Source organism: Sycon ciliatum, chromosome 1 (assembly GCF_964019385.1).
Source record: "Sycon ciliatum chromosome 1, ocSycCili1.1, whole genome shotgun sequence".
Lineage (NCBI taxonomy): Eukaryota > Metazoa > Porifera > Calcarea > Leucosolenida > Sycettidae > Sycon > Sycon ciliatum.
Window position 1 is genome coordinate 5,470,432 of NC_088643.1, and position 25,042 is coordinate 5,495,473.

The 25,042-nt window shown below is 47.6% G+C and overlaps 1 protein-coding gene across 2 annotated transcripts; it reads right to left on the minus strand.

Moving 5' to 3' along the window:
• Nucleotides 1-5,091: 5,091 nt before the first annotated feature.
• LOC135811184 (splicing factor 3B subunit 1-like) lies at nucleotides 5,092-25,016 on the minus strand. Of its 2 annotated transcripts, XM_065324386.1 has the most exons (30): nucleotides 24,855-25,016; nucleotides 24,691-24,761; nucleotides 22,721-22,816; nucleotides 22,222-22,326; nucleotides 21,645-21,753; nucleotides 20,319-20,383; nucleotides 19,648-19,729; nucleotides 19,072-19,176; nucleotides 18,148-18,327; nucleotides 17,638-17,769; nucleotides 16,930-17,306; nucleotides 16,398-16,592; nucleotides 15,829-15,930; nucleotides 15,535-15,636; nucleotides 15,249-15,326; nucleotides 14,842-14,928; nucleotides 14,440-14,522; nucleotides 13,810-13,997; nucleotides 12,845-12,990; nucleotides 12,188-12,334; nucleotides 11,633-11,758; nucleotides 11,062-11,187; nucleotides 10,760-10,855; nucleotides 10,239-10,514; nucleotides 9,776-9,861; nucleotides 9,372-9,557; nucleotides 8,572-8,844; nucleotides 8,085-8,208; nucleotides 7,388-7,555; nucleotides 5,092-5,566 (listed from the first exon to the last, which is right to left on the minus strand). In XM_065324386.1, the coding sequence occupies exons 1-30, from the start codon at nucleotides 24,874-24,876 to the stop codon at nucleotides 5,483-5,485; spliced, it is 4,017 nt and encodes a 1,338-aa protein (XP_065180458.1). In that variant the 5' UTR covers nucleotides 24,877-25,016; the 3' UTR covers nucleotides 5,092-5,482. The 2 variants fall into 2 exon arrangements, with proteins under 2 accessions (XP_065180458.1, XP_065180462.1); XM_065324390.1 differs by lacking the exons at nucleotides 21,645-21,753; nucleotides 22,222-22,326; nucleotides 22,721-22,816; nucleotides 24,691-24,761; nucleotides 24,855-25,016 and adding an exon at nucleotides 20,756-21,394.
• Nucleotides 25,017-25,042: the final 26 nt, after the last annotated feature.

The window sequence follows — 25,042 nt, forward strand, 5'->3', positions numbered from 1 at the left end:
GACCAGAGTCCATAAGTAAGCGGCGTAAAGGTATACCGTCCTCACGCAATTAGAGCCCAAGCTCTCTTGGATAGTGCCCTCTCTTGAATACTCACGGTAAACAGTGCCCAATGTGTGCGCAACACTGTGACCACAAGGCCGCCCCACTTTTTCGGCCGTTTTTTTTTTTTTTTTTTGAGCACACTGCAACAAAGATCGATGATCGCAGCTCAGCGCAAACGAGTTACGTGGCAAATCCTTGTCCCCGATCGTGTTTTTTCTTTGTAGAAACAAAACAGTCTTTCATTGCAGTCACACTACTACTGAAATGGCACCAAATGCCTGGAAATGCTTGCAATTGGCTTCAATTTTTGACATTTTTTCCCGGGGGAGGGTAATGTTTGTCCCAGATCGTAGCGTCGTCAAGGTTTGTTGCAGGATCAAAAAGTCTTTTATTTTAGTTACACTGAAATGGCACCAAATGCCCGGAAATGCTTGCAATTGGCTTCAATTTTTGAATTTTTTCACGGGGGAGGACCCCCGGACCCCCCCCCCCCCCTCCATGGCCGCCCCACCTCCAAAGCCGGTGCGACAGGCCTGGACCACACACACAAACCCACTGTTGAAGTTTGATTTCACGATGGGTAATATTCGCGTTATGCTGAGCAGCTCTCCTCGTCAGAGCGCAACGCGAATATTAACCACCGTGAAAAACTGCCTATTAGTGAGGTTCTGTCACACGGTATAACGTGCCAAAGTACGTATGGAAACTTTGCCGCGGTACGGGATTTAGTTTGATACGGATTTTTTCATACCGTTTTCCGTGTGAAGCGCGCTTCACACGAGCGCGCTTCACACGGACTGGACTCTGTGTGAGAAGTAAGCGTACAGAGTACATATGGCGGGGTGTTCGTGCATGCTTCGAGCATGCTACGTACAGCAGAACCGGTGCAACGTAGGAAAAATCCGTGTCAAACTTCACTGCAGTTGACACGGAATTTGGCACGTAGTTCCGTGTAGCAGAACCTCTCTAATGTCCGTGACTTAGTCACGGACATAAGGCAGTTTACATTACTGCCTCGACTGTTTCTTTATTGTTTACAATCCTTAGCCCACATCCCACATGCACATGTAGATGCTACACCGCTATGAAGTACACCAACACACAGGGCACGGAGTTTGGAGTTATACGGGTGCTGGATGCGAGTGAGGCAATGTGGCTCAACATAGAGAACGAGAGAGCGGGAGGGAGAGAGAGAGAGAGAGAGAGAGAGAGAGAGAGAGAGAGAGAGAGAGAGTGGCTCAACATAGAGCACGAGAGAGTGAGTGGCTCAACATGGAGCGCGAGAGAGTGAGTGGCTCAACATAGAGCGCGTGTTTTGGAGTGATTGAACGAAACCATTGCCGTTTTAAGAGTTGCGCCAGCACCCGGTGTTTATTGTGACAAGTGGACCGGTAGTGAGGTCCTAGTTATAGATAGTGGTAAGGTTGGGATGGTGGGAAAAAGAATTCACAAGCCAACCACTATTGCGGAGAAAGAAGCAGAAAACAACAACTAAACAGTTTGAGCTCTCCTAACTGCTGTAATAGAAAAAAATATATTTTCTGATCGCTGAGCTGTAAGTGCAAACCGGAGCCAGGACAGGCGCACAGTTCTGTGAGACCTTTTACCTGCATGCGTGCTGAGCTGTAAGTGTGACCCGGAGCCGGGACAGGCGCACGGCCCTGTGTACCTTATATGGTAACTGCGTGCTGCACGCTGCATGTAGCAGGCGTATCGGGTTGCCCGGTGAGTGCACTCAGTGCAGTGTGCACCTGCAGACGTGTACGGCAGTGCATACGTTGCATATGTATGCAGGTGCCAAAGGTAGAAAAGGACATGCCGATGTATTAGGCTGCGTTTACACGACAACGCTGGGGGCGAAAACGCAACGAAATCCTTTCGGATCCATGGTTCATTTACACGGTACGCGGAGCAAAACGTAAAAGTTGTACACCAAAACGGAAGAAAACCAAAACGCTGGCCAAGGTGGAAGAATTTGAAAACGGAAATGTTCTGCCGGATAAATTTGGGTGTGTAAACAGTCGAAACGGTGTGCTGGCCTCGTTTTCCGTCACGTTTGTTTCGTTTTCGGCCGTTTACACGGATCCGACAATCCAAAAAATTGTTTTTACAATTTTCGTCATGTGACGTGTGTTGTCGTGTGCCTGTTTTCAACCATTACTTGAGTGTGATTGGTGCTTCCACGGCAACACTTGGCACATGACGAACTTTGGCGGATCCTTTGCTCTCGTGTAGACGCTTGAAAACGGTACAAACGGAGACCACGTCGGATCGGCTTTGATCGTGTAAACGTACGAAAACGAAAAAAGAAATGCGGGACTGAAAACGGAAAACTGGCCGTGCGTTGTCGTGTAAACGCAGCCTTAGGAACATGAGGAAATGAGCAGTGGGAGTCTGTGATGAGCGCTAACAAGGGTTAATTAACCCTTATCCGACCGGCCAGTCAAAAATCGACGACTATCCGCCGATGACTTGAACAAGCTGTAACTCACTTATATGTAGAGGATATAACCCGAGTCAGAGGGTTATACCGGCTGAATATAAATCCCGACTGCGATAGCAGGAGGGATTTATATGAGGGTACGGTATAACCCGACTACGAGGGTCATATCCTACTTATGCCAGGTACCCCTACGCATTTCCAGAACAACGAACCTATTTGGAGATCTCGTACATCATGCAGTACACGAACATCTTCTGATGGTTATCAGTTGTCAATTGAAAGAATGGTCGAGCAAGATCAGAAGGAGATTCCTCCGTGGATGTTTGGCATAAGATTTCCTTTCAGTTTCAGTGCATATTGTAGCATATTGTCTCGTGAGCGATGCGGAAGTCAACTGAGTTGCTGGGGTGCTGGAGTTGTCGTTGAATCAAACTACCGTCACTAGTTAGACTACAGTACAGTTTGGACTCTTTGGGAGTAAGTGTTACTATTAGGGCTCAAACGGTCACGGTTTTACCCCTAACGGTTAACTGCTAAGCTAACGGTCGGTTTAACGGTTATAACCTATAAGCCACGGCAATCCTGCGGACTCTTTTTTAACCGTACATTTGACTATACTCATTCAAAAATGTACCCTATTCAGTACAACGCACACATGTACATTGTCTTGCATGCTCATTCATACATACTCTCACACCAAGAGACCGGATATGACCCAGTTGACAGCCCAGAAATTGCATACGCGTGCGACAGCTTGCGAAAGTGCATACTTTGCAACGGCCGGATACTTGAAAAATCGACTGAAAAGTTACTGCGTAACCGTTATCTTTATCGGTTAACCGTTAATTCTTCGTAACCGGTCTGCAACCGGTTAATCGGTTAATCGGTTAATCGGACTAACCCGGTTTGAGCCCTAGTTACTGTTACAGTACTGATTTTCACATGCGGCATCTTATAATCAGGTTTGCTTACTTGCAAGTAGATGCATTTGCATACACTGTTTTGTATCACTGTATCACATCTCAATCCATTCTAGCGTTCTAGCATTCCAATCGGTGTAGGTGGATTTGAAGTACTAGTACACTCTGTATCATAAACTTAGTTACGAAGGAGACAGTCTGTTGATGATCTTCAACTATTCCAAGTACAATGTACATTTTAATATAGCTATGAATAGGATGAAGGCCGCAGACATCACGCAACTACGTTACTTGTTTGACATGTATTTACTGTGTATTTTATAACAAAAATATTATTGAAAACCCATAATCGATTTTCTTGTTCCTATCATCAGTGGGAAAAATACGGAACTAAGGATACAACCAAAGAAACTGAAGTTAAGTACTGTAAATAGAAAGGTGTTAGAAATAACAACAAGATACAAGTGCAATAAAACCACTAGAGGAAACGCTAAAAGGTAACAAGATTACGTAACCAAAGGCGAGAAGGCGCTAAACGAAGTCACGGTCAACCTACGAATACAACTTCAGTGCAACAACGTGCTCCTTCTGCTTACACAAAACAGGCTCAGTCTGAATACGTATAAACTGCCTCAAGGAGTTATGTCCAACAGTTGAAAGTCCTTGAGGCAGTTTGTATACGTATTCAGACTGAGCCTGTTTTGTGTAAGCAGAAGGAGTGTTGCACTGAAGTTGTATTCGTAGGTTGACCGTGACTTCGTTTAGCGCCTTCTCGCCTTTGGTTACGTAATCTTGTTACCTTTTAGCGTTTCCTCTACAAAAAAAGTAGTGGTTTTATTGCACTTGTATCTTGTTGTTATTTCTAACACCTGTCCATTTACAGTACTTAACTTCAGTTTCTTTGGTTGTATCCTTAGTTCCGTATTTTTCCCACTGATGATAGGAACAAGAAAATCGATTATGGGTTTTCAATAATATTTTTGTTATAAAATACACAGTAAATACATGTCAAACAAGTAACGTAGTTGCGTGATGTCTGCGGCCTTCATCCTATTCATAGCTATATTAAAATTATTATCTCCACGTAGACGATGTACATTGCTGATCCATTCGGGATACTTCGTGGTTATTTGACGTTCTTTATCCTCAGTTTCAGTATATTAAATAGAATACTCCGTAGACGAATTCCAGGACATTCTTCCTTTCCATTGTGTACTGTTCCTCGTCAGTAATGCCGTTCTGTGTGGAGTGTACACGTGCATGTGGTGTATGTTGTGTCTGCTGTGAACATGGTGAATGGTCCGTGCGCTGGAGTACTGCCGTCGTACAAGTTCACTGCCTGAACTTGTACGGTGGCAGTGCCCTAGCGTACGTACCGTGCACATTTATATACAATATAAATCCCGCGCGGGATTCATACTGGCCAATATAATCATGGCTAGACGAGCGCTGATTGGCTGAAAACAGGCCCTCCGTACTGTACCATGGTATAATACTAGTTTTGATCGAATCTGCACCATTTTGGTTTCAAAAGATGCTGGAAAGACCCACCATTCATTTGCAAAAGACCTAAGCGTCTTAGCATCTTTCAAAGAGAAGTTATAAGTCTCTGAGCGAGGTCTGTTTTCACACCGTGTACGAAACAAGTTTTCAAATGGTGTAACTTTGGCAATGATAACTTTGCCTGGATGCTTCCCTGATGGTATATTCAAAATGTGTTAGCATGAAAGTACAACATGGGATTTTAAATATCTGCAAAAGGCAAAAGTAAGCTCCCAGGATCATGAATGTGCGGGTTTACGTAGTCACTGGCACTTCGACAAACACCTGACAGTGCAGAGGATCCAAACAGACATACCGGCAAAGCACAGCATGTTGCCAAAGAAGCCGCTCAATAACACAGCAGAGGAGGCAAGCGCCGGGCACAGAGCAAAACGTGCAGAGCTTAGCTTATAGCGCAGTGACGCACACAGAAACGAAACAAATACTGAAGCGCAGACCGGGCGAAGAAAGAGCGTGCCAGAAAGCGCACAAAAAAAGGGTTGAGGGATGTTATGGTGGCCGTGACGACAGGCACTATACAAAATAGTCAAGCTCATCGCGCATGTAATGGTTCTTCTCGTCGTTCGGGATGCGAGGGTAAGACGCCACGAGCGCGTCCTGCAGCACAACACAAGACATACAGTACAGCACAGCACAGGGAAACGTTACCAGGCAATCGCCATCACAAAGTACATACACTCGGATGTCTCTTATCCGGGCACCTTGGGACCGGGCACTACCCGTATCTCAGGATAACTCATCTACAATGTAGCATACCTTTTTGAAGAAGTTTATTTGACATGTATTGCACATGTTCAGGGTACGAAAAGAATCCATTGAAAAAAATAAAAATGGGTGGATTACACAGGCTGGCAGTGACAAATACCGTATGTCAGCGCCTTTAAAGCCACGGCCGGCCTTATATTCGAAACGCCGCTGCTTTCCTAGATATTTTAGATGCAAAATGACTCACCCACTACGCCATACGCCATGCCATAAAAGTCAAAGTCCACACAGAAATTTCATTCTAAATCTACTTGTTCACCCTTCCTGCTGGGCTGTAAGTTTGTTAGCATAGTACTTATTCCTTCATTTTGCAAAACACACTTCAAATGTCATTTCATTCATTTTATGAAGCCCATGGCTTTATAACTGAGACTGGCTTTATAATCGAATATACCGCCATGGCTTCATTAAAGGTGCGGACATACGGTAAGCACTCGTGCATACGAAAAACTTCAAACCCCTCAAATTCGAAGCATTTTTGCCATAGGAACTCAAGCTGAAGGTACCCGGTAGAGAGACATGCCCGTATCTGAGGCGTCCGGATAAGAGACGTCTGAGAGTAGATGTTCAGAAAGCTGGCCAGCACAGCGCCTGGGCACGGAATAACCTGACAGCATGAGGTCATTCACAGGCAGGATAACCCAACTGCTGTGCTGAGTTCATGAACCACCTACATGTATTGTACATGTACTAGCAAATATAACCAAATAGCATACCGTGCTGTGATTGAGAACGGACACATGTCTCAACATGTCCGGTGCTCTGTAGACAGCAGTCAGAAATGGTACCCGATACAGTACTGGTGCTGGTAAGTCTGAACAAAAGGGATACCTTTTGAAAGGATTGGAAGAACTTCAAATTCAATCCCCGACTGATACTTTGAAAAGGGATATCCCATGGTTTTTAACTCGGATACTGAGCCAGCAAGGCCATCATTTTTTATATCTATGTTTCGCGTCAGGTCAACTTCCAGAATCATATGCGAGAGGTGGAAAAAAAATAAAAAGTTGCAAAATAATAAAAAAAGGCTCATCAGAGGTGTATGCACTGGGCACAAAAGCTCGTGCATGGTGTACATTTGAAAGAAAAATCGTACATCGAAGCACAACATCTGGGTTATCAGCATGAGTAAAATATTCACTTTGGACGGAGGAGGCAACCGTTGGTGCCTATGCTTCGCTGGATTATTGTACTCAGACTTCAGCAGCGGTGCAAGCTCCGGAACGACGCATCCTCTCAGCTTGAGGCGATCAATGCGGTCTGGTGTAAGCTCATAGAATATTGCACATGCCGAACAAACGAATTTACCAATGCTGGCCTAGAGGCCATTTCTGAATCCCAGCTTCGCCGTATGCAACCAGTCCACACTTATGACTCGCACGATCGTACATTCACTGTGCATGTTCATTTTTATTTTTTTCCAAAAAAAATCAAAACGTATGCGTGCGGACGACGCGAAACATAGCTATAAAAAATGATGGCCTAATAAATGTAAAAAAGAGAAGAAAACACATGAGAACGTGTCAGTTTTATGCCCTATTATCGCACTTTCTGACTGTTTATTATCTTGTTACAGTCGTGGATAGTTGCTGCATAACTCGTTCTCATGTGTTTTCTTCTCTTTTTTTTATGTCCCTCGGTGTTTGTATTTACCTGTGATCCAATATAGAGACTGTTGTAAACTTTCCAGTAGACCATTCGAACGCGCCGTGCCGGGTGAAACAGGCCAGCCAGCGCGTACTGGATGACGCGCGATGGTCCTATGGCCATGCGCATGCCCTCCACGCAGTCCAGGACGTTCTGTATAAGATGTGGAGACACCTGTACACAAGGACACACGGCACAGTGCATATTTTAGTGGTTTCATATTGTGATCATGGGACTAAATGTGTGCAGAAAGTGATCATGGCATGTGGACAGTGGAGCCAACATCATGTGACCCATAGTCATGCAGGGGTTGAGTGGAGTTGGAGCCAACATAGCAGCTGCTCTGTATGGTCATGTGATAGATGTGAAACCACTCCTACAGTGGTGGTTGGTGTTGGGTGATGCTATTGACACAGATCTGCAAAGAATATGTGTTACACTGGACTTGCACACCAGAGCAGCATTTCTGACAAGAGCAACCATTCAACACACTCGGGACCGACAGCCAGAGTGTGCAGACCCCAACGACTCATAGCTTTCACAAGCAACCTATCAAACAATGTAGTCAGCTAGATACACAGATGGAGTCCAGCAAGATAAACATAGAAGGCTGCGTGATCCAGATCACCGGAAACAGTACCCCCCAGTGACCCGAGTGAGAGTGACTGACGTAATCTCGTTACAGCGGTCTCTGTGTGCTTACCTCAAAGATGTTAGGCCAGACGTAGTTCAGCAGATGGTTTAGCGCGTCTTCGCAGCCAAATCCAAACACACCCAGTGACATGTGTTTTACTGCAGCTGTCGCAGTTTGCCGATGGACCAGATCTCTGTAGACCAGATAATATTCAGCGCACAAAAGATATTCAACGACAACGCAAATCCACCATGATCAAAACGAAAAGGTATTTTTAGTACACAGCGAAGATTCCAAAACCAGTGACTACTTTACAGCCACAGGCTTTGTCCCTCCCCTGTAGAGACGAGCATGCACTCCCTTTAAAATGCTACATCTCAAAGAAAGAAACACCTCCACCACCCATGCGCAATACACACACGCGCACACGCGCGCACACACACACACACACACACACACACACACACACACACACACACACACACACACACACACACACACACACACACACACACAGGGGAATACACTAGACACGGAAGAGGCAGAGAGCCGTTACCTGTCCATCAGGGCATCCTCCAGCAGCGGAGTGACGGCGTAGATGTAATCCTTTCCCAGCTCACCAATATATTCAAACATAAAACTAAGCGACTTGAGCACACCGTTCTGCACGTTCAGCTCCGGAACGCGGTATTCGTTCATCAGGGCTGGCAGTACAGTGTACGGCGAGCAGGTCTCGGCGACAATAGCGATGGCCACCGTCGTACACACACGGTTCTGACGTTCCTGTACCTTCAGGTTATTCAGCAGAGTAGCGAGGACATCTTGCGGGCTGTGCAACAACAATACCACAAACCAAAAAATTGGCTACCTCCATTAATAAGAGTGGTAAACAAAAGTACCCATCATCCTGACAAAATCGGCATCACTACCCGTTGTTATTCTGCGGTGCAGGCATAAGGACTGCCTCCAGCAACCAAAGCCTGTTCCAGCATTGTGAAAGGTGTTTGTCAACAATACAGAGATACACTAGTGGACCAGGGTGGACAGCGTGTACAACCCACAAGAATTGAATAGACTGCGGAACGGAGAAACCCTATGCAAGTGACGGTTTGCCCCTCGAAATGTCTAATTGTGCGAAGCAGCAGCAAAACTACAGTCGTGGCCAAAGAAATCCAACCAGCTGGCCGAAAGCAGCGCCAAGGAGGATGCGGCCCCCGGAGGGGGTTTGAACCGTGCACGATGTATTGGAAAAATGGAAACCCGGCGCTGCGGGTCGGATTTCTTTGGCCACGGCTGTACTTTGTCTGTAGGCATCCCTTCTTGATTTTGTGCATTCATTTGCAAGTGTATGCTTACCCAATAGCCTTGGCAATGTAACCAAATGTATTGACGGTGGCACGACGGATAGCCTTCTTGTGTGCCTTCAGTAGCTCGAGCAGCTCAAAGCAGATACGCATCCACTCACGAGCGCTTACATACTCGGCACCACGATCAGCGATACGGCCGACAAGATCGATGCAGTTCTCCTGCACTTTCTCATGTCTACATAATGAAAGGAGAAACCACACAAATACGGAACCAATTAGTGCTGAAAAGCTGTGAATACCACACAATGCACTGACAGTGGGTCCAGAAATCAACTCAAACAACGTTTTCTAAGACGACGAGAACATTGTAAAAATAAACTACAAAACCGGGAAGTCCATCACACAGCTGCACATGCATACAAAGCAAAGTGATTGTACGGCACACCCACACACCTGTTCTTGAGCACGGGGGTCAGACGCGGCAACAGATCCTTGATGGGAGGCGTCATCTTCTGCATTCCAATCACGTTTACGACAGACTGTACCGAACAGACACGGGAGGCAGGAGAAACGGAAAAGTTCAGTCGAGTCGGAGCACAGCATATGGCATGGCAAGACATAGGGAAACAGCAGTATCATTGTAAGTGAACAATACAGTAAAAGTCCCGGAATCTAGACTCCCATCATCTGGGCACTCCCGTCTACATGGCACCTTTCTGACCCCTCCAATCAAGAGTCACAAAATCGGCGGCTTTTTCAAAACTATTGATGGCATAAGAAAAGCGTTTGCTTGTATGCAATAAGTATGTATCTTCTGAGCTACAGGCAGTACCCGGTTCCGAACTGCCCGGATAAGGTAGTTCTACTGTACTAGTACCCAGGGACAGTCACAGACAGAGTCGGACGACAGTCTCACCTTCAATGCTCCCAGGATGCTGCCCAGTACTTCAGGGTATTCTTCTCCGAGGTATTCGTAGAGCACAAGACCCAAGTGAGCCAGCAGCTTCTCTTCCTTGCACGTCATCATGACGCTGGCAATGCGAGAGATCAGGTCGGCGGCCTGCTGTCGGACCTTGGCCGACTTGTTGTTGAGACGCCAGAGGATGGTACCGCAGATCTGCGGCAAGTAGGCCTTGACGCGGCTGCCCAGGGCGTTCACCACCACTCCAAAGCCGTTCAACATGACAATGTCCTGAATATACACACAGCATGAGCAACGGGTAAATCAAATGCTTACGGCTATTTCGGGTTAGCAGCCAGAGAAAAGGTCAAACAGAGATCACAAGGTTGAGCAAGGATGATACGTGCACTAAAAGTAGGTCAGATCTTCGCTTAGTCACGTCCATAGTATGTGCACAATGAGATTCAGACACAGTGAAATACAAACAAGAAAATAATGCATGGAAAGATGTAGCCAGTGCTAGAGTTCATGCTCACCTCCTGTGTCTGTTCCTGGAAAGCGTACAAGATACCGTCAATGAGCTGCTCTTCCAGGCGAGAGTCAATCTCAGCCGCACCCAGGTTGTTCATGATCTGCATAGCATAGCAAACACAACGCACAGACAGACAGCTAGATGTCAACGGAATGGAGTGAAAATGACATACCGCACATCTGGAATCGAATTCATTGACCCTAAAAGAACACGTCTGCATGTGCTTCTTCAGTAACTCCAGCCGTGTATCATGAAGAGTAAGGACATCAACACAAAGCGGTGTACAGGACTTGACACACAACATACCTTCTCGATAGTTTCCATGACCATTTTACGATACTGCTCGTTCTCATCCTTCAGGTCATCCACCACGCGGTTGATGATGTCGGCAGCACCGACCTTGTTGGCAAGCTCCACGGTTGTGTCTACCAGCTACAAACACCAGCGACAGCAACAACAAAGCATAAACCCATCAGCCAATCAATGGACGCAATATTGAATGGAACAAGGCAGTGTTGTTTTCCCTGCAGCACAATTTGATTCCAGCTCGACTCAGAATAACAGCTAAGAACGAAAGAGGGTGGTGGTGCTCTGCGGTCATGCGGTGGCATGTGCACTGGACACACGTCGTAACCATGGCTGAGAAGCAGGTGGATCAAGCGTCATTCAGGGCTGAAAGCAAAAAGGAAACGTAATCTTGTTTCTTAACCTTGCGCATGGCCCACAGTCAATTGAGAGCCCATGGTGTGGGCCATTGGGTACTAGTAGATGGGTCTCTCAAACTTCATGCAGCGCATGTGCTTGCCCCCCCCCCCCCCCCCAAACACATCCTCCGCCGCAAACCCCAGTCATATTACGTCCACGAGTTGTTGCTTACTTGTCGATAGTTCCTGCGATCCAGGGCCATACGATGTGTCCAGAAGTGTTTGAAGAAGTCAGGGAGAATCTCCTCGCGGATGTAGCCAGGCTCCACACCATCAGTGGAGCAGCATTGCTTGACCACCTACACATCAAAGGTAAGTCGCAAACACACACAGATACCCTCATGTCTCACTACAGTTCCATACTGGATGACAGTGAGCTCGCGTGTACATTTACCCCAAGGCAATCTGTCTGTCTGTCTGTCTTCTTGAAGCGCTATCGCACCAAGAACATGCATGGGACAACTGACCTGGCAAAGGCAGGCCATATATTATGTACCAAGTCAGTAGCCAGTTGTCTAAGGTCCTCAGGCTGCGTATACTGCTCTATGTCCAGTGGACAGAGCCAGTGCTGTCTGATGAGTGTCTCACACGGAACTCTGAGCAACGGCGGAAAAGAACTTGGTTGCGAAATTGGACATGTAACTACTGGCAAACGAAGGCGCATGGTGAAGACACCATCAAGCCAGTGAGTCCAAACACACAGTGCCGTGTCCGTACAGCTTACTTACCTTCAACACAATCTTCTTCATTTCCTCATCGGGCGACTGGAACTCTCTGATCAGAATCAGGACGACTTCACGAGTATAGTAGTTGGCAAACTCAGCATCCATCAATGGAATCAAGTAGCCAATGGCTTTGAGGAAAGCCGCCAAACCCTGCACACAGCCAACAATCACACACAGGCACATGAGCGATGATCAAACGGACTACATATTCGAAACCGGACATGCTTTCAATACTGTACAACCGGAAACTCCAACGAGTCACAAAACGTTTTAACGGTCATTTTTTCCGTTATTACCCGGTTTGAGATGTCTGTGTAATGATGCCCATACAGATGGGTGGAAAGGTAGCCTTCGTTAAACTTTCTGTATGTTATCATGCCAAAATTACAAAAACGTTAAACTTTCCGGTTTTATAGTAGTGGCATGATACCGGCACATGCAACAAGAACCCATAGCTACCACTATAAGCGACGAGTAATAGTCTGCTCATAATTGCCATTGATACACGGAATGTGAACATATCCATGGGGCGCGCATTGGTCAAGACGAACAAGCACCTGCTCAACTGCAAAGACACACACACACACACACACACACACACACACACACACACACACACACACACACACACACACAAGGAATTGGCACGTTTTCGTTTACCTTTCCACGATGGGTGCGGATACCCTTCCAGAGGGGTTTGAGTACACTGTCAAACGACTCAATACCGTACGGGGTGGCGGCTTCAGCCAGAGCTGCGATGGCCAGAGCGGTAATAGTTCGTACCTTCTGTTGCTCGTCGACCAAGCCTGGAGAGAGAGAGAGAGAGAGAGAGAGAGAGAGAGAGAGAGAGAGAGAGAGAGAGAGAGCATGCTTACTAGGCTGCCCAGTATAGTAAACAACTCGCAAGCAAGGGCCCCGTGCTCACGATGCCTGCAAACATAACTCTTGGAACAGCATTCCTCCTCCTCCACGAAACAACTTCAAACAAGCATTTTTTCATGGCAGGCAGCTGGAGCCAATCTTCATAAAGAGAAGCCCAGTATGGGAAGGTTCAGCAGTGTACTCTTGTAGTTCAAAAGGAGTGAAGGCTGTACAGCAGATTGCGCAGCACCTTTACTCCATGTTTCAGTTTTTTTAATCCATGAAATCCATAAATTTGTTCAAAACAATGCTGAATTTTGCACTAAAATCTCCAGTAGAAGTCCCACTGAAAATGATGTCAATACAGTTGAACATCGATTATCCGCACATCGACTATCCGACCATTCGATTATCCGTAACAGTTTTTTTGGGCGCACGTGCCGTAGAGTACGCACTGTGCATGTAGTGAGCCATTCAAAAAATACGAAAATTTTGAAAAGTAAAGTGTCCATGTGATTCTGTACATGTACATGTACATTTTTTTTTTTTTTTTTTACTAAGGCCACAGCTTCCAATCATGACATGCAAAGCAGCGGTGCAGCATCGCAGGCATGAATCGTACATGTTTCTTATCCGGAACATTTGCCTTATCTGAACACCGCCTGACAGTTGTCTGCCCAGAGGTGGTCGGATAATCGATGTTCAACTGTAATCATCATTGCCCATAGCAAGGCACACACACATACACACTGTGGTAAACTCACCATTCTCGATGATCTCCACCAGGCTTTTGAGATGCGGCAGCACGGCACAGCCCATCAGGATGGCGATCTGCTGGCAGATCTTGATGCCGGTATGGCGGGCCTGCCAGGACTTCTTACTGCGGCACACGGCCTTCAAGAAGGGTAGCAGCGAGGGGATGCCCAACGCAGATGCCACCACGGCAAACGCTCTACAGGAAGACGGAAATGCACAACGGGACACTTGGTCAGGAGACAACACAAGCTAAAGCATGTGAGATCGCACGCACACGCTCTTGAGAAGTGTTTTCTACAGGGTCTGTGCATAGAGTGGTTTGACATCTATTACATGACCATGCGGGTCAGCCATGTTGGTTCCAACTCTCATTCAACCCTTGCATCTATGGGTCACATGGTGTTGGCCATAAGAACAAGACTGTGCAGCTTCCGTATGGGTATCTCTCAAGATAGAATTCCTGGATTACAGCATAGTTGAAGCAGGTCAGTGGCGGAGAGCGGTGGTGCAGTGCGTACAACCGAGCCACAGCTGTGCAGGAGACCTACCCGAACCCTGCATCACTAGATGGCTCAAGAACACCAGTGCATGCAGAGCGGAGGTACACAACGTATCCAGCTCATAGCCCAGCAACATACCTTGCTGTCGTGTTACGGACGTATTCGTCAATGTTGTCGATATCGGGTCTCATGGTTGAGATCATAGTAGCAAGACCAGCAGCCTAGGGCACACCATCACAAGGGAACATGGCTTGTTAGATAACGTACAAATGACAACATGAACAGCAAGCAAAAGAGAGAGAGAGAGAGAGAGAGAGAGAGAGAGAGAGAGAGAGAGAGAGAGAGAGAGAGAGAGAGAGAGAGAGAGAGAGAGAGAGTATGCAACGGTGCAGGCTAGGAAATGCTGGCAAGAACACCAATGCGAACAACTTCCTCCATTGTGTGAAGTTATCTGACCATGAATTGGCTGCAACACAATACAGTTGAGCCTGATGCACACTTACGCAAGTGTGATACAGAAGTCATGGCAAGGCCACTCACCTTTGCCAAGTTGGAGATGATTTCACGACCCTCTACACGAGCGTAATGGTCTTCATCAATCAGCAGAGGCTCGATGACAACAAGAATCTAACAGAGGATGGGCAATGAGCAACGGGCAAAGCAAACACGTAAAACACACGCACACGTCAGCATACAAATGCATGTGCTGCATCAATATAATTATAGTGCTATAGCGCAGAGCATCATACCCAATTGAAGATGGATACCGACAAAGATGCAGGAAAAGATCAGCGCCTACGTTACACTCAAATTCGGGACGAAATCCAAACAGATATCACCCATATTCTCGGTTCCATCTTTGCCACAACGGGTCCAAATGCACAGTGATGCATCACACACCGACCAGCAAGCAAAACGGGACATCGCAAAGATGATCACCTACTCACCTTATGGACGTAGGGCCGCACAAGTTCATCAAGTTTGTACAGAATTCGGTCAATGACCTTGACGAGCAAATGTCTCTCCTGCAACGAAACACATACAAATGACCACACACACACAATAGGGGGTTATATCACAAGGATGAGGAACTGAATTCCACAAACAATCTGGGTCACACACACAGGAATAGTGAAGAGAGGTCGAATATGTCTTCACTACTTCCAGAACTGCTTCTGTGCCACAACTCCAGTCGGGTTCCATTACGGTTACACGTAGAGATAACAAACTCACCTGATCTTCGAGTGTAGGCGACATAAGAAGCGGTAGGATCTGATTGAACAGAGGGCCAGCGCCAAGCTCACGAGCCTTGTCTGTGATATGGCGAAGAGCAGACTGTAGATAAAGAAACAAAACAACACACCAAACACAATCGTTACAGGCAAACATACACATTGGGCAAAGAGAAGACACCCAGAGAATCAGCCGGAGACAGAAATCCTGAAGAGTGGCATTTTTACTGCAACTAATCCTGCAGTTATTTCTCAGACAAGAAGCACAAACAAAACACAGGAAAAGAAACTCTACCTTTCTCATCGGTGGCGTGCCGTTCTTGATCTTTAACAACAGCTTCATGATGCGTCGCTCTTTTTGCTCCTCAGCACTGAGAGTGTCCTCATCCACTTCCACCTGCATCTCACACAACATGGATAAAACAGTAAGTGACAAACGTGGACAATACGCCTACTCTACGCCAGTTCACAGGAGATCAGAATCACGCGACCCAAAGCTAAGCTATAGCAGATCATCGTCAGTGCATCACTCCTTCCACTTACCGCATTTCCCCGATTGTAAGTCGCACCCCCCCCCCCCCCCCATTTGAGGTCTTCGTCATGTGGTTTCAGTATGTTCACTTCAGTAATAAGTCACACTTGATTGTAAGTCGCACTACTCTGGGATTTGTTGCAAAAGGTGCGACTCATATTCAGGGAAATACGGCATCACGTATATGATCATGCGATCACTAATTTTGGATACGATGCCAACTTGCCACACACAACCATCCATGAATCACCAGCATTTGCAACACACAGCCTGACATGGTACACAAACCCCAGCACTCACAAGGAGCTTGTCAAAGTACTGCATGCACTTACAAGGAGCTTGTCAAAGTACTGCATGTCCTCAGGCTTCATGAACGGCATGTTGCCAGTGGGCTGCTCGTCCAGCAGCTTGACACTGCGGTCTTCCATCTGAATGCGGAAGCCACTCATTCCCATTGGAGTCGGCGTGGCGGACAGCTTACGTGCCGGCGTTCTGATGGGCTGGTAGTTCGCTGGCGGGTCGAGCACCTAAGCAGCAAGAGAGAGAAAGAGCGTAAACTGGTGTGAATTCAGAGTGCACCAAACCAGTGACTGTGCACATGACTGTTCTGCTTCAGTGCGATGCAATAATGGAGTCATGCAACAGAATTTAGACCACATGAAGAAAAAAACAATTGATATATTTCAGTCAGTCAGTCCGATTTCTCAGCATCTTCAGGCGAGCCGCCAGCCTATGGGTCAAATGTCAGATGCAGCTACTATGCGGTGGAAGGTAGGTAAAGCAGGCCCACCGAAGTGGCCAAAGATTGAACAATCTCATTCGCAGAGTACCGTCAAGGGAATTTGTGCCAAGCAGTATGCATACCTTGTAACCCTCCTTGGGCAGCATGGCATCCAGCTCTTCATCCAGGAGTGGGCGATTACGCTGGTCGATTTCCTGCTCCCAGCGCATAGCCTGCAGCTGTTCAGGCGTCATGCTGCCGAGTTGACCAGGCGACGGTGTTGCTATATTCATGGCAGCCGCTCCGGACGGAGTCTTTCCTGGGGTCATCCGCATCGCGGCATCGCTGGGAGTGCCTGGCGTTAAGGGCGTGGCCGAGCCACGCTGGCTTGCGCCGGGTGTCTCGTCCCAGCGTGATGAGCGTTTGTTGCCCGGCGTGTCTGCCATACGCTCTGAACCGCCAGCGGCTGGTGTACGATCGGCACGAGGCGTGGCTGACCAGGTACTGCCTGGCGTCTCGCCTGCACCGCAACACACACACACACACATCAACGCACGTGTCACAGAAAGGGGAAAAATCAGGCCATGCACAGTGACAACAATGGCAGCAATGACAACAACAATGGCAACAGTGACACCATCAGCACCAGCACCCGCACCACCAGCACCATCAGCACCAGCACCACTCAACATGATATAGATTGCAGCACGTTCCAGTGCAATCTACTACACCCTAGCAGTAATTCTAAGACAGGACAAGAGACCACACAGTCCCGCACGCCAACCAGTCAGCACATGGTGAAACCGATCTCAGAACCAGAGCACAAGTATTACACGATCATTTACACTTACCACCACCTCGCTCCGTGGAAGGTGTTTGATCCCAGCGGCCCTTGCGACCACCGCCACCACCGCCGCCACCAGCACTAGGTGTACGATCTGCACGCGGGGTCTCGGCCCAACCACCTGCGCCAGGAGTCTCTCCTACACCACCACAGCAAGAGACACATAACAGCACAGTGAACATGAAAATCACACAGACACTACGAGTGAGGCACCGTTTCACGGATTACAATTTACAAACCACCAGAATAAACAATTTGCAAGCAGATGAACTAAAGAGGACAGTATTGAGATACTGGTCACTGGTCACGTGGGTCTCCCCAGGGAGAGGGGAGAGAGATTCTACACGAATCTTGGAAAGAAGACTCAACTGGTCATTGAACTGCCCAACGGCCGACACCTCCTGAAATCCCAAACTCCCAAAATTGAGAGACACACACAAGCACACACCACATACACGCACGCACGCACAAGATACATGAAAAGAGAGGAACGTAGAAGCACCCTCCGCCAACTCACCTCCGCGTTCAGTGGACGGAGTCTGATCCCACCTGCCAGCGCGAGCACTGCCGGGACCAGGCCCTGCGGGAGTACGGTCAGCTTTAGGTGTCTCTGCCCAGCCACCCACAGCAGGAGTACGGGCCGGGGTCTGTGCAGAGCGGGGTGTCTCAGCCCAGTTGGCAGCACCGGGAGTTCCACCTGTGATCACAGTATCAGCGAGTATACGCAAAACAGATTTGGAAAGATTTGGACAGTTATTATTTGTTTGTGTAGCCAAGGTTTTAGTGTGGTTGTGTGTGTGTTGGGAGTAGTTGGCTACAGTGGAGTTACGCCATTCTCATTATACATAACAAGATTACATTAATGTCTGTGAGACAACCAAACACAGTTCTGCACTGTGTACGCCATGATAAAAACACTAGGATCAGGGAGAACAGCTGAATAGGAACACCAGTCATGCATGGAGAACAGCTGAATAGGAACACCAGTCATGCATTGGCAGCTACAGTAGAACTCCCCTTATCCGGGCAGGTCGGGACCGGGCACTGCCCGTAACACAGAACATACATACGTATTGCATGCAAGCAAACACTTTCTATGAAGCCAATACATCGTTTTGGGGTTGTTTTGGTTGAAGACCCCATTTTTGTGAGTCTACAGGGGTCAGAAAGGTGCCAGGTAGATTGGAGTGCCCAATCTGGGGACTGCGGATTTAGGGAGTTCTACTGCACATGGTGCACCAGTGCTACAGTCTATACAGAACTAGAGTACCCACTCACGAAGCTGCTGCCCACATCATACAAGAGACTAGCGATACAGACTGGGACAGCTACTACAGGTAAGTGGACGCATGTTAGTCACAATGCATGGGCAAACACAGGAGAGTACATGATTGTACAGGCAGAATGGCAGACTTCCACACGTGAAAACCAACCAACTCACTGAGATGTGTTGGCGTTGCCTGCGCTGAGCTGCGGGCGGTGTCCACCTGATCCCAGGAGGACTTCTTCGCAGCTGGATCCTCTGATGGCTGATCCCATCTTCGGCCTATAGAGCAAACAATTGAATTCACACAAGAAACAACAACTATAAGCAGTGCACAACCACTATGGTCACTTAAAAACAAATTCACAGTTCGCGTCAGACTCGGCCAGAGGCCGAGTTTTCCGCATCTGTAGGAACGCCACCAACCCCAAGGATCAAGGCGCAGATGCAGCTCCTAAAGACTATAGGCTACACCGGCACAAAATAACACAGGTGCAGCAGTGGACTTGTAGACACGACCCAAGGGGGGGGGGGGGGGGTGCAATCTCAGTAAGTCTATGCGCCGTGAGCATGCCTGTAGGGAAGAACACCACTGTTGTTGACTCCGGGAAACCATCAGAGCACCTTTGCTCCACTCATCCGTGCAAGGGCCAAAAGAAGCACAACAGACAAAGCGCTCTCCCCCATGGAGAGTGAAGACTGGAGAGCACCAGACACAGATCGCGTTGGTAACGGTATAGTTATGGTGCTTACGTTTCACAGGCTCTGGTTGCAGCGTTTTCCCTTGCTTGGCTAACTCTTCCTTCTTGCGCTGGATGTCCTGGCGTACTTGTGCCTAAAGACAAGATAAAGAAGCACAGAAGAATAGACTTGGCTGTGATGAAAGGATACAATGAAATTGCAGTAGCAAATTCAGCGTAAGCAACAACCAGATCCGTCATCGCCGTACACAACACGCAAAATGTCTTACTTCGAAGTAGTCAACGCAGGTAGAGGTCAAGGGAGAGTGAAGAACGACTGCAAATATCATGCACAGCTTGTGCCAGCATGCGTGCAGTGAACTTGTACAAGAAATGGAAGAAAGAGAGTTGTGTTCGGTGTGAACCTTTATAGGTCTGCATTTGACAACCTATACGTGTACAAGCATATCTTATTTCTGGATTTTTCGCCAGTTTCGTACGGTCGTGTTTATTTGCCGGTGAAAGAGGCCTACATCCAGATGATGACAAAAGAAGAAGAGAAAAGAGAGAATGGACTCGGCTGGAGAGCCAAGGATTAATTTATAGAAAAGAAAAAAGGACCAAAAAAAGGACTCTAGAAAAGAGAGAGAGAGAGAGAGAGAGAGAGAGAGAGAGAGAGAGAGAGAGAGAGAGAGAGAGAGAGAGAGAGAGAGAGAGAGAGATATATGGCTACTAATGTGGTACCTCTTGTTGCTTGAGACGCTCGTCGGCCAGTACGTCCTTGTAGCCACGCACAGGTGTCTGCTCAGCTGCACAGCATAAAAGAGACACACATTCGCACACATGCAAGCACCCACACACAAACACAGAAACACACACATGCACATACACCCGCACGCACGCAAGAGAAACAGAACGAACCACTAAGTCATACAGCAAGTCGCACACGCACACAGCACTTTAATAAGCACACAGACGCGTACGGCATCATTACAAAACTGTGTGCTTGAATGATCGCATTGGCACAGTACACACACGGCATCACGTGAGCGTCAACATGATCGCACACAATAGGTGAGGATCGTGTTGAGCACGAGGCAGTAGGTCAGACATCTCTACGTTCTTACAACACGACGGACAATGTGGTTACTTGCAAACAAGTTAAAAAAACGTCAACATGCCTATGAAATTCATTCACACATGGCACTCAGAGGCCTTGCATCAGCATACGGTCATCGCATCTGTGAAGATAAAACATACAACGCGAAAACAGCTGAAATCGACGGATAGCGGCACTGCCCCACAACGACGGTGGGACAGTGCCTTTGGAGAGGGGAGGGGGCACCGAGATATAACCCACAATGTTACCATACCACAAAGGAGACATCATCTCAACAAGTTCATCAAGCCAGAACTCTAAAATGTAGACTGCTGTTTGTACGATGTGATTTCAAAATGAATAGAGCCAGGAGAAAGACACCAGGGACGACAGCAATTTAGGGAATTTACGCAAAGAAAGGCCCACGGATCAACGGGAAATATGTTAGATGTTTATCCTTCAGCTGGTTGAATGGACGACGTGGCATCTGCAGGCGATGTTGGCTTTCCCAATACTCACCCACCACCGGTGCGTTATTGGCGTGGAGAGATGGCGACGGTGCAACAGAGAGGGCGAGAGCAAACAGTGTTAGTTCATGAATCACAAATTCGTTTTTCTTCCTTTTACTGTAACTGAACACACCACAAGCCACGATCAGATGCTGGGAAGAGCGAGGACACGGCCACAAACTATTCCAAAGCTTGCTTAGGGTCACCGTAGCTCAATAGCAAGACCGGCTCCGTTTTGATAAGGCTATATCCAACGTACCCCACAGCATCTGATCTGGCAATGGCGGCGAATACAAACAAAGAAGAGAACAGAGCGATACAGAATCACCATAGTGATGTAGCTTCCAGCCACAACTGTCAACCACAGCAAAATAGCTGCATGATCGATCAATTGTACTTGGAGAGCACATCAAATCAATATTCACAAAAAACTGCACATTGGACAGTGGTGAAAGAACGTACCGAACGGATCCACACGTGCTGGAGAAATGATTCCCGCTAGTCGGCGATTTTGATATTCGTTCTGGCGAGCAGTAATGCGACGGTCTCGAGTGTCCATTGGGTCAAGTTGCTGCGAGAACACAGCAAACAAGTGAAGCAGCCGCACACAAAAAATAGTATCAGCAAAGCCGTGAAAGGTACGTTATTGTGGAAGCCAGATTAGGACATACGCAGGAATACCAGCACGAATAAAGCATTGATTGCTGATAAAAGATGACAACTAACCTACATGCACTGTGGTGGTAGCACCACTACATACAGTCTAAGACATACACATAAAGTACTGCAGTTAAAAAAAGAAAAAAAGGGGGGGGGCAGTATAAAGCAAGGAACTGCTTCAAATACAAGCACAAGAGATCCAATTGCTTGGCCAAAAGAAGAACAGCAGCAAGGCCATCGAGCCACCAGCCTGTTTTGGCACGTTGAAAACATCGTCAACAACAACAACAACAACAACAACAACAACTGCAGCAGCAGCAGCAGCACAAACGGTTGCAGCAAACAGCAGAAAGCCTCCCATCAAACAAGCCATCCATACCTCTCCTTCTTTCTCCAGTCCTCGGATAGCCGCCATGTGGGGTGCTTCTGCTCCACGAGAAAACTGGGACGATCCCATACTAGCACCAGTGTCTTCTTCTTCACCCTGTATAAGACACGAATAGTAAGACAAGTACTTATTGCACTGGCCCAAGCTGAAGGATGAACTGTCCTCATGATAATTTCGTAAAACAACATAATGATGAGTTTTGATGACGACCATGAACGTCTTAGTAAGACGAAGTTTTCAAGCTCTACCAAAGCGAGAGTCAGCATGGAGACACTTGTGTGCTCACACACACACACACACACACACACACACACACACACACACACGCACACGCACACGCACACCACACACACGCACACACGCGCGCGCACACACACACACACACACACAAACACACCACACATACGCACGCACACACGCACACACATACACACACACGCACGCACACACACAGCAACACACTGGAGCAGCAGGGTGGCAGAAAACGAACCTCATCATCTGCCACAATCGACTTGTCGTAGCCTGCAAACTTGTCCGCAGCGGAGTAGACGTCTCCATCGTAACCTCCTGTAGCTCCGAAGGCAACCTGCACACCAAAACACAGGGAACACAGGTGAAGGTTTAGCTTCACTTCGAGCACAACCTTCCACCACTGTGCAGCTCAGTCTCACGTTCGCTTTAATATAGGCAAGGAGCTGATGCTTGCCAAAATGGCGATTAACATATACTTGCCTCACACACAAACTCTGTATGCTAATGGATGTCACACAGGAAAAATTAACACTTTTATCTCCCCTCATCACCATGAGTTTAAGCCTAGTTCACATTCGACGGGGCGCGACGGGACGCGACGTAAGGATCGACGGGAAGCGACGGGACGGTCTGACGGCGTCCAATGTGAACACCGGGAACGGGAACGCAACCGTACTACCGTACAGATCGGGAAGCGACGGGAAGAGTTGGATCGATCCAACTTTTCATACCGTAGACGGGCGTAGACGGGGACGCAAGCGTACAAAACGGCTGCAATTCGAGTGTGAACAGGAGACGGCGTCGTGCGCCGACTACTCCCGATTCGTACTTGGAAATTTTTAGCATTTCGAACACTGCGCTTCCCATGATAACTCACAGAATGGCTAGCACGACTTGAGTTGAATTTTAGCAACATAAGATCTCATGTCACTTATTGTATTTAGGGATAGTTCAGAAGCGTGACAGACGAACTATTCTATCATTTCCTGGGGCTATTATTTGAATGCCACAACTTTCAGGGCTAATTTTTTGGTCTTCATTGGTATTGTGAACTTGCTTCCGCTTCTTTCAAGGAGAAATAATTGAAAAGAAGTCCCGAAAAACGAGAAATTAGGTCCGAAAGTCACTCCGTCACGGACCGTGCCTTATGACTCGCGCCGTTCGACGTTGAACGTCGCAACGACTGCTGCATGTCGTGTCGTACGAATCGTACAGGATTATAGGATTTTTACAGCTCACCCCAGCCCTCCCGACAAGCCCTTACGTCCCGCACCGTCGGCGTTGCGTCGAATGTGAACTTGGCTTTAAGTCCACTCGATGTGATGTTGGTGACAACAGGCATGCTGTGACGAAAGCGTCTTGCACCTGGTGGTGATTCCTGTCCTACAGAACCGATGACAATACTGCAGAGGAAAAATAATTGACTCGTGCCTGTTTCGAATCCAAGCAACGCTGATTGAAGCCGCGCGTTCTTTTCCTGCTATTGTCTACACCCCTACCTCGACGACAGTACCAAGTGATGAGCGTTACCAAGAGTACAGAACCCCAAGAGTGTGCAACTCCTGATCTCCGAGCTATGGATGCTGTGCCCCCCCCCCCCCCCCCCCCAGCGCGCTGCCTGCATTACGTAGTGCAATGACGATCCAGCTGCATGGATTTGAGGTTTCCTATGGCTTAGCCTCAACGATTTAACGTGCAATACTGTCAATTCAATGGCAATGCCTGTGCGTGACGCATCAGGTACAACACCATCCGAAGTCCCCGAGGAAAGCGGATTTGGAAGCAGGAAACCGTACCAGATCAATAATGACGCAATCGCCCAGTTCGTGGCTACGTAATGCAGGCAGCGCGCCACACCAGATCCGATATGCAGAGTTGCATACTCTTCGGGTTACACATACTGGGAGTACAGCCATATACTATTAATTTTATCTGCTGCTGGCCACATATAGCAACTGGGTGGCCAAGAATGTTCAGGGGCTTGTTGCACACGAAACCACCATTCTCACAGCTCACAGTGAGTGTGGTCAGCTGTCATGCGAGACTACCAAACGAACGTAACCTGATTTTGTCAATAGCTACATGGCTCATCTGAAGTATGGCTAGCTGTGATCATCAAAGAGATCAAGGTTTGTGCTCCAATTCTACTGATTCTGCATTCCCGAACTATTTCAAACGGGTTTCACACGGCAGGTGCAGGACACTTACGCCATCTTTAGAAGTACCACCGGATGGAGCATTGTGTTTAGCCAGCAATTCCTGGTACTGCTGGTCCAGAGCTGAAGGGCAACAAAGTAGGAGAAGAAAATAATTGGAAAATTTGGTGAAAAAATAATTGGAAAATTATAATCAAGCACAAGCTGAGAACCTACCTTCGCGGGACGTTACAGCCATGCTGGAAACACGGGGCAGCGGTCTCCCGCAGAAGGCTCACCAAGACTGCAACAATGGATCCAGTTAGAGGAAGATGGACAACGCCTTACAAAAAAACATGAACACTGAAGTTAGTTTGAAAACTGAAGTCTCTTCGTTCTGTGCGAAAAAAGTTTGCTTGCTTGCT

What these genes read in the sequence shown, in the direction of transcription:
- LOC135811184 (XM_065324386.1), bottom strand. Translation starts at nt 24,876, where the DNA reads ATGGCTGTAACGTCCCGCGAAG. An exon ending in CGATTGTGGCAGATGATGAG is followed by an intron (nt 22,327 to 22,720) that starts GTTCGTTTTCTG and finishes TGTCTTATACAG; the next exon opens with GGTGAAGAAGAAGACACTGG. An exon ending in TCTGGCCTAACATCTTTGAG is followed by an intron (nt 7,556 to 8,084) that starts GTAAGCACACAG and finishes CCTTGTGTACAG; the next exon opens with GTGTCTCCACATCTTATACA.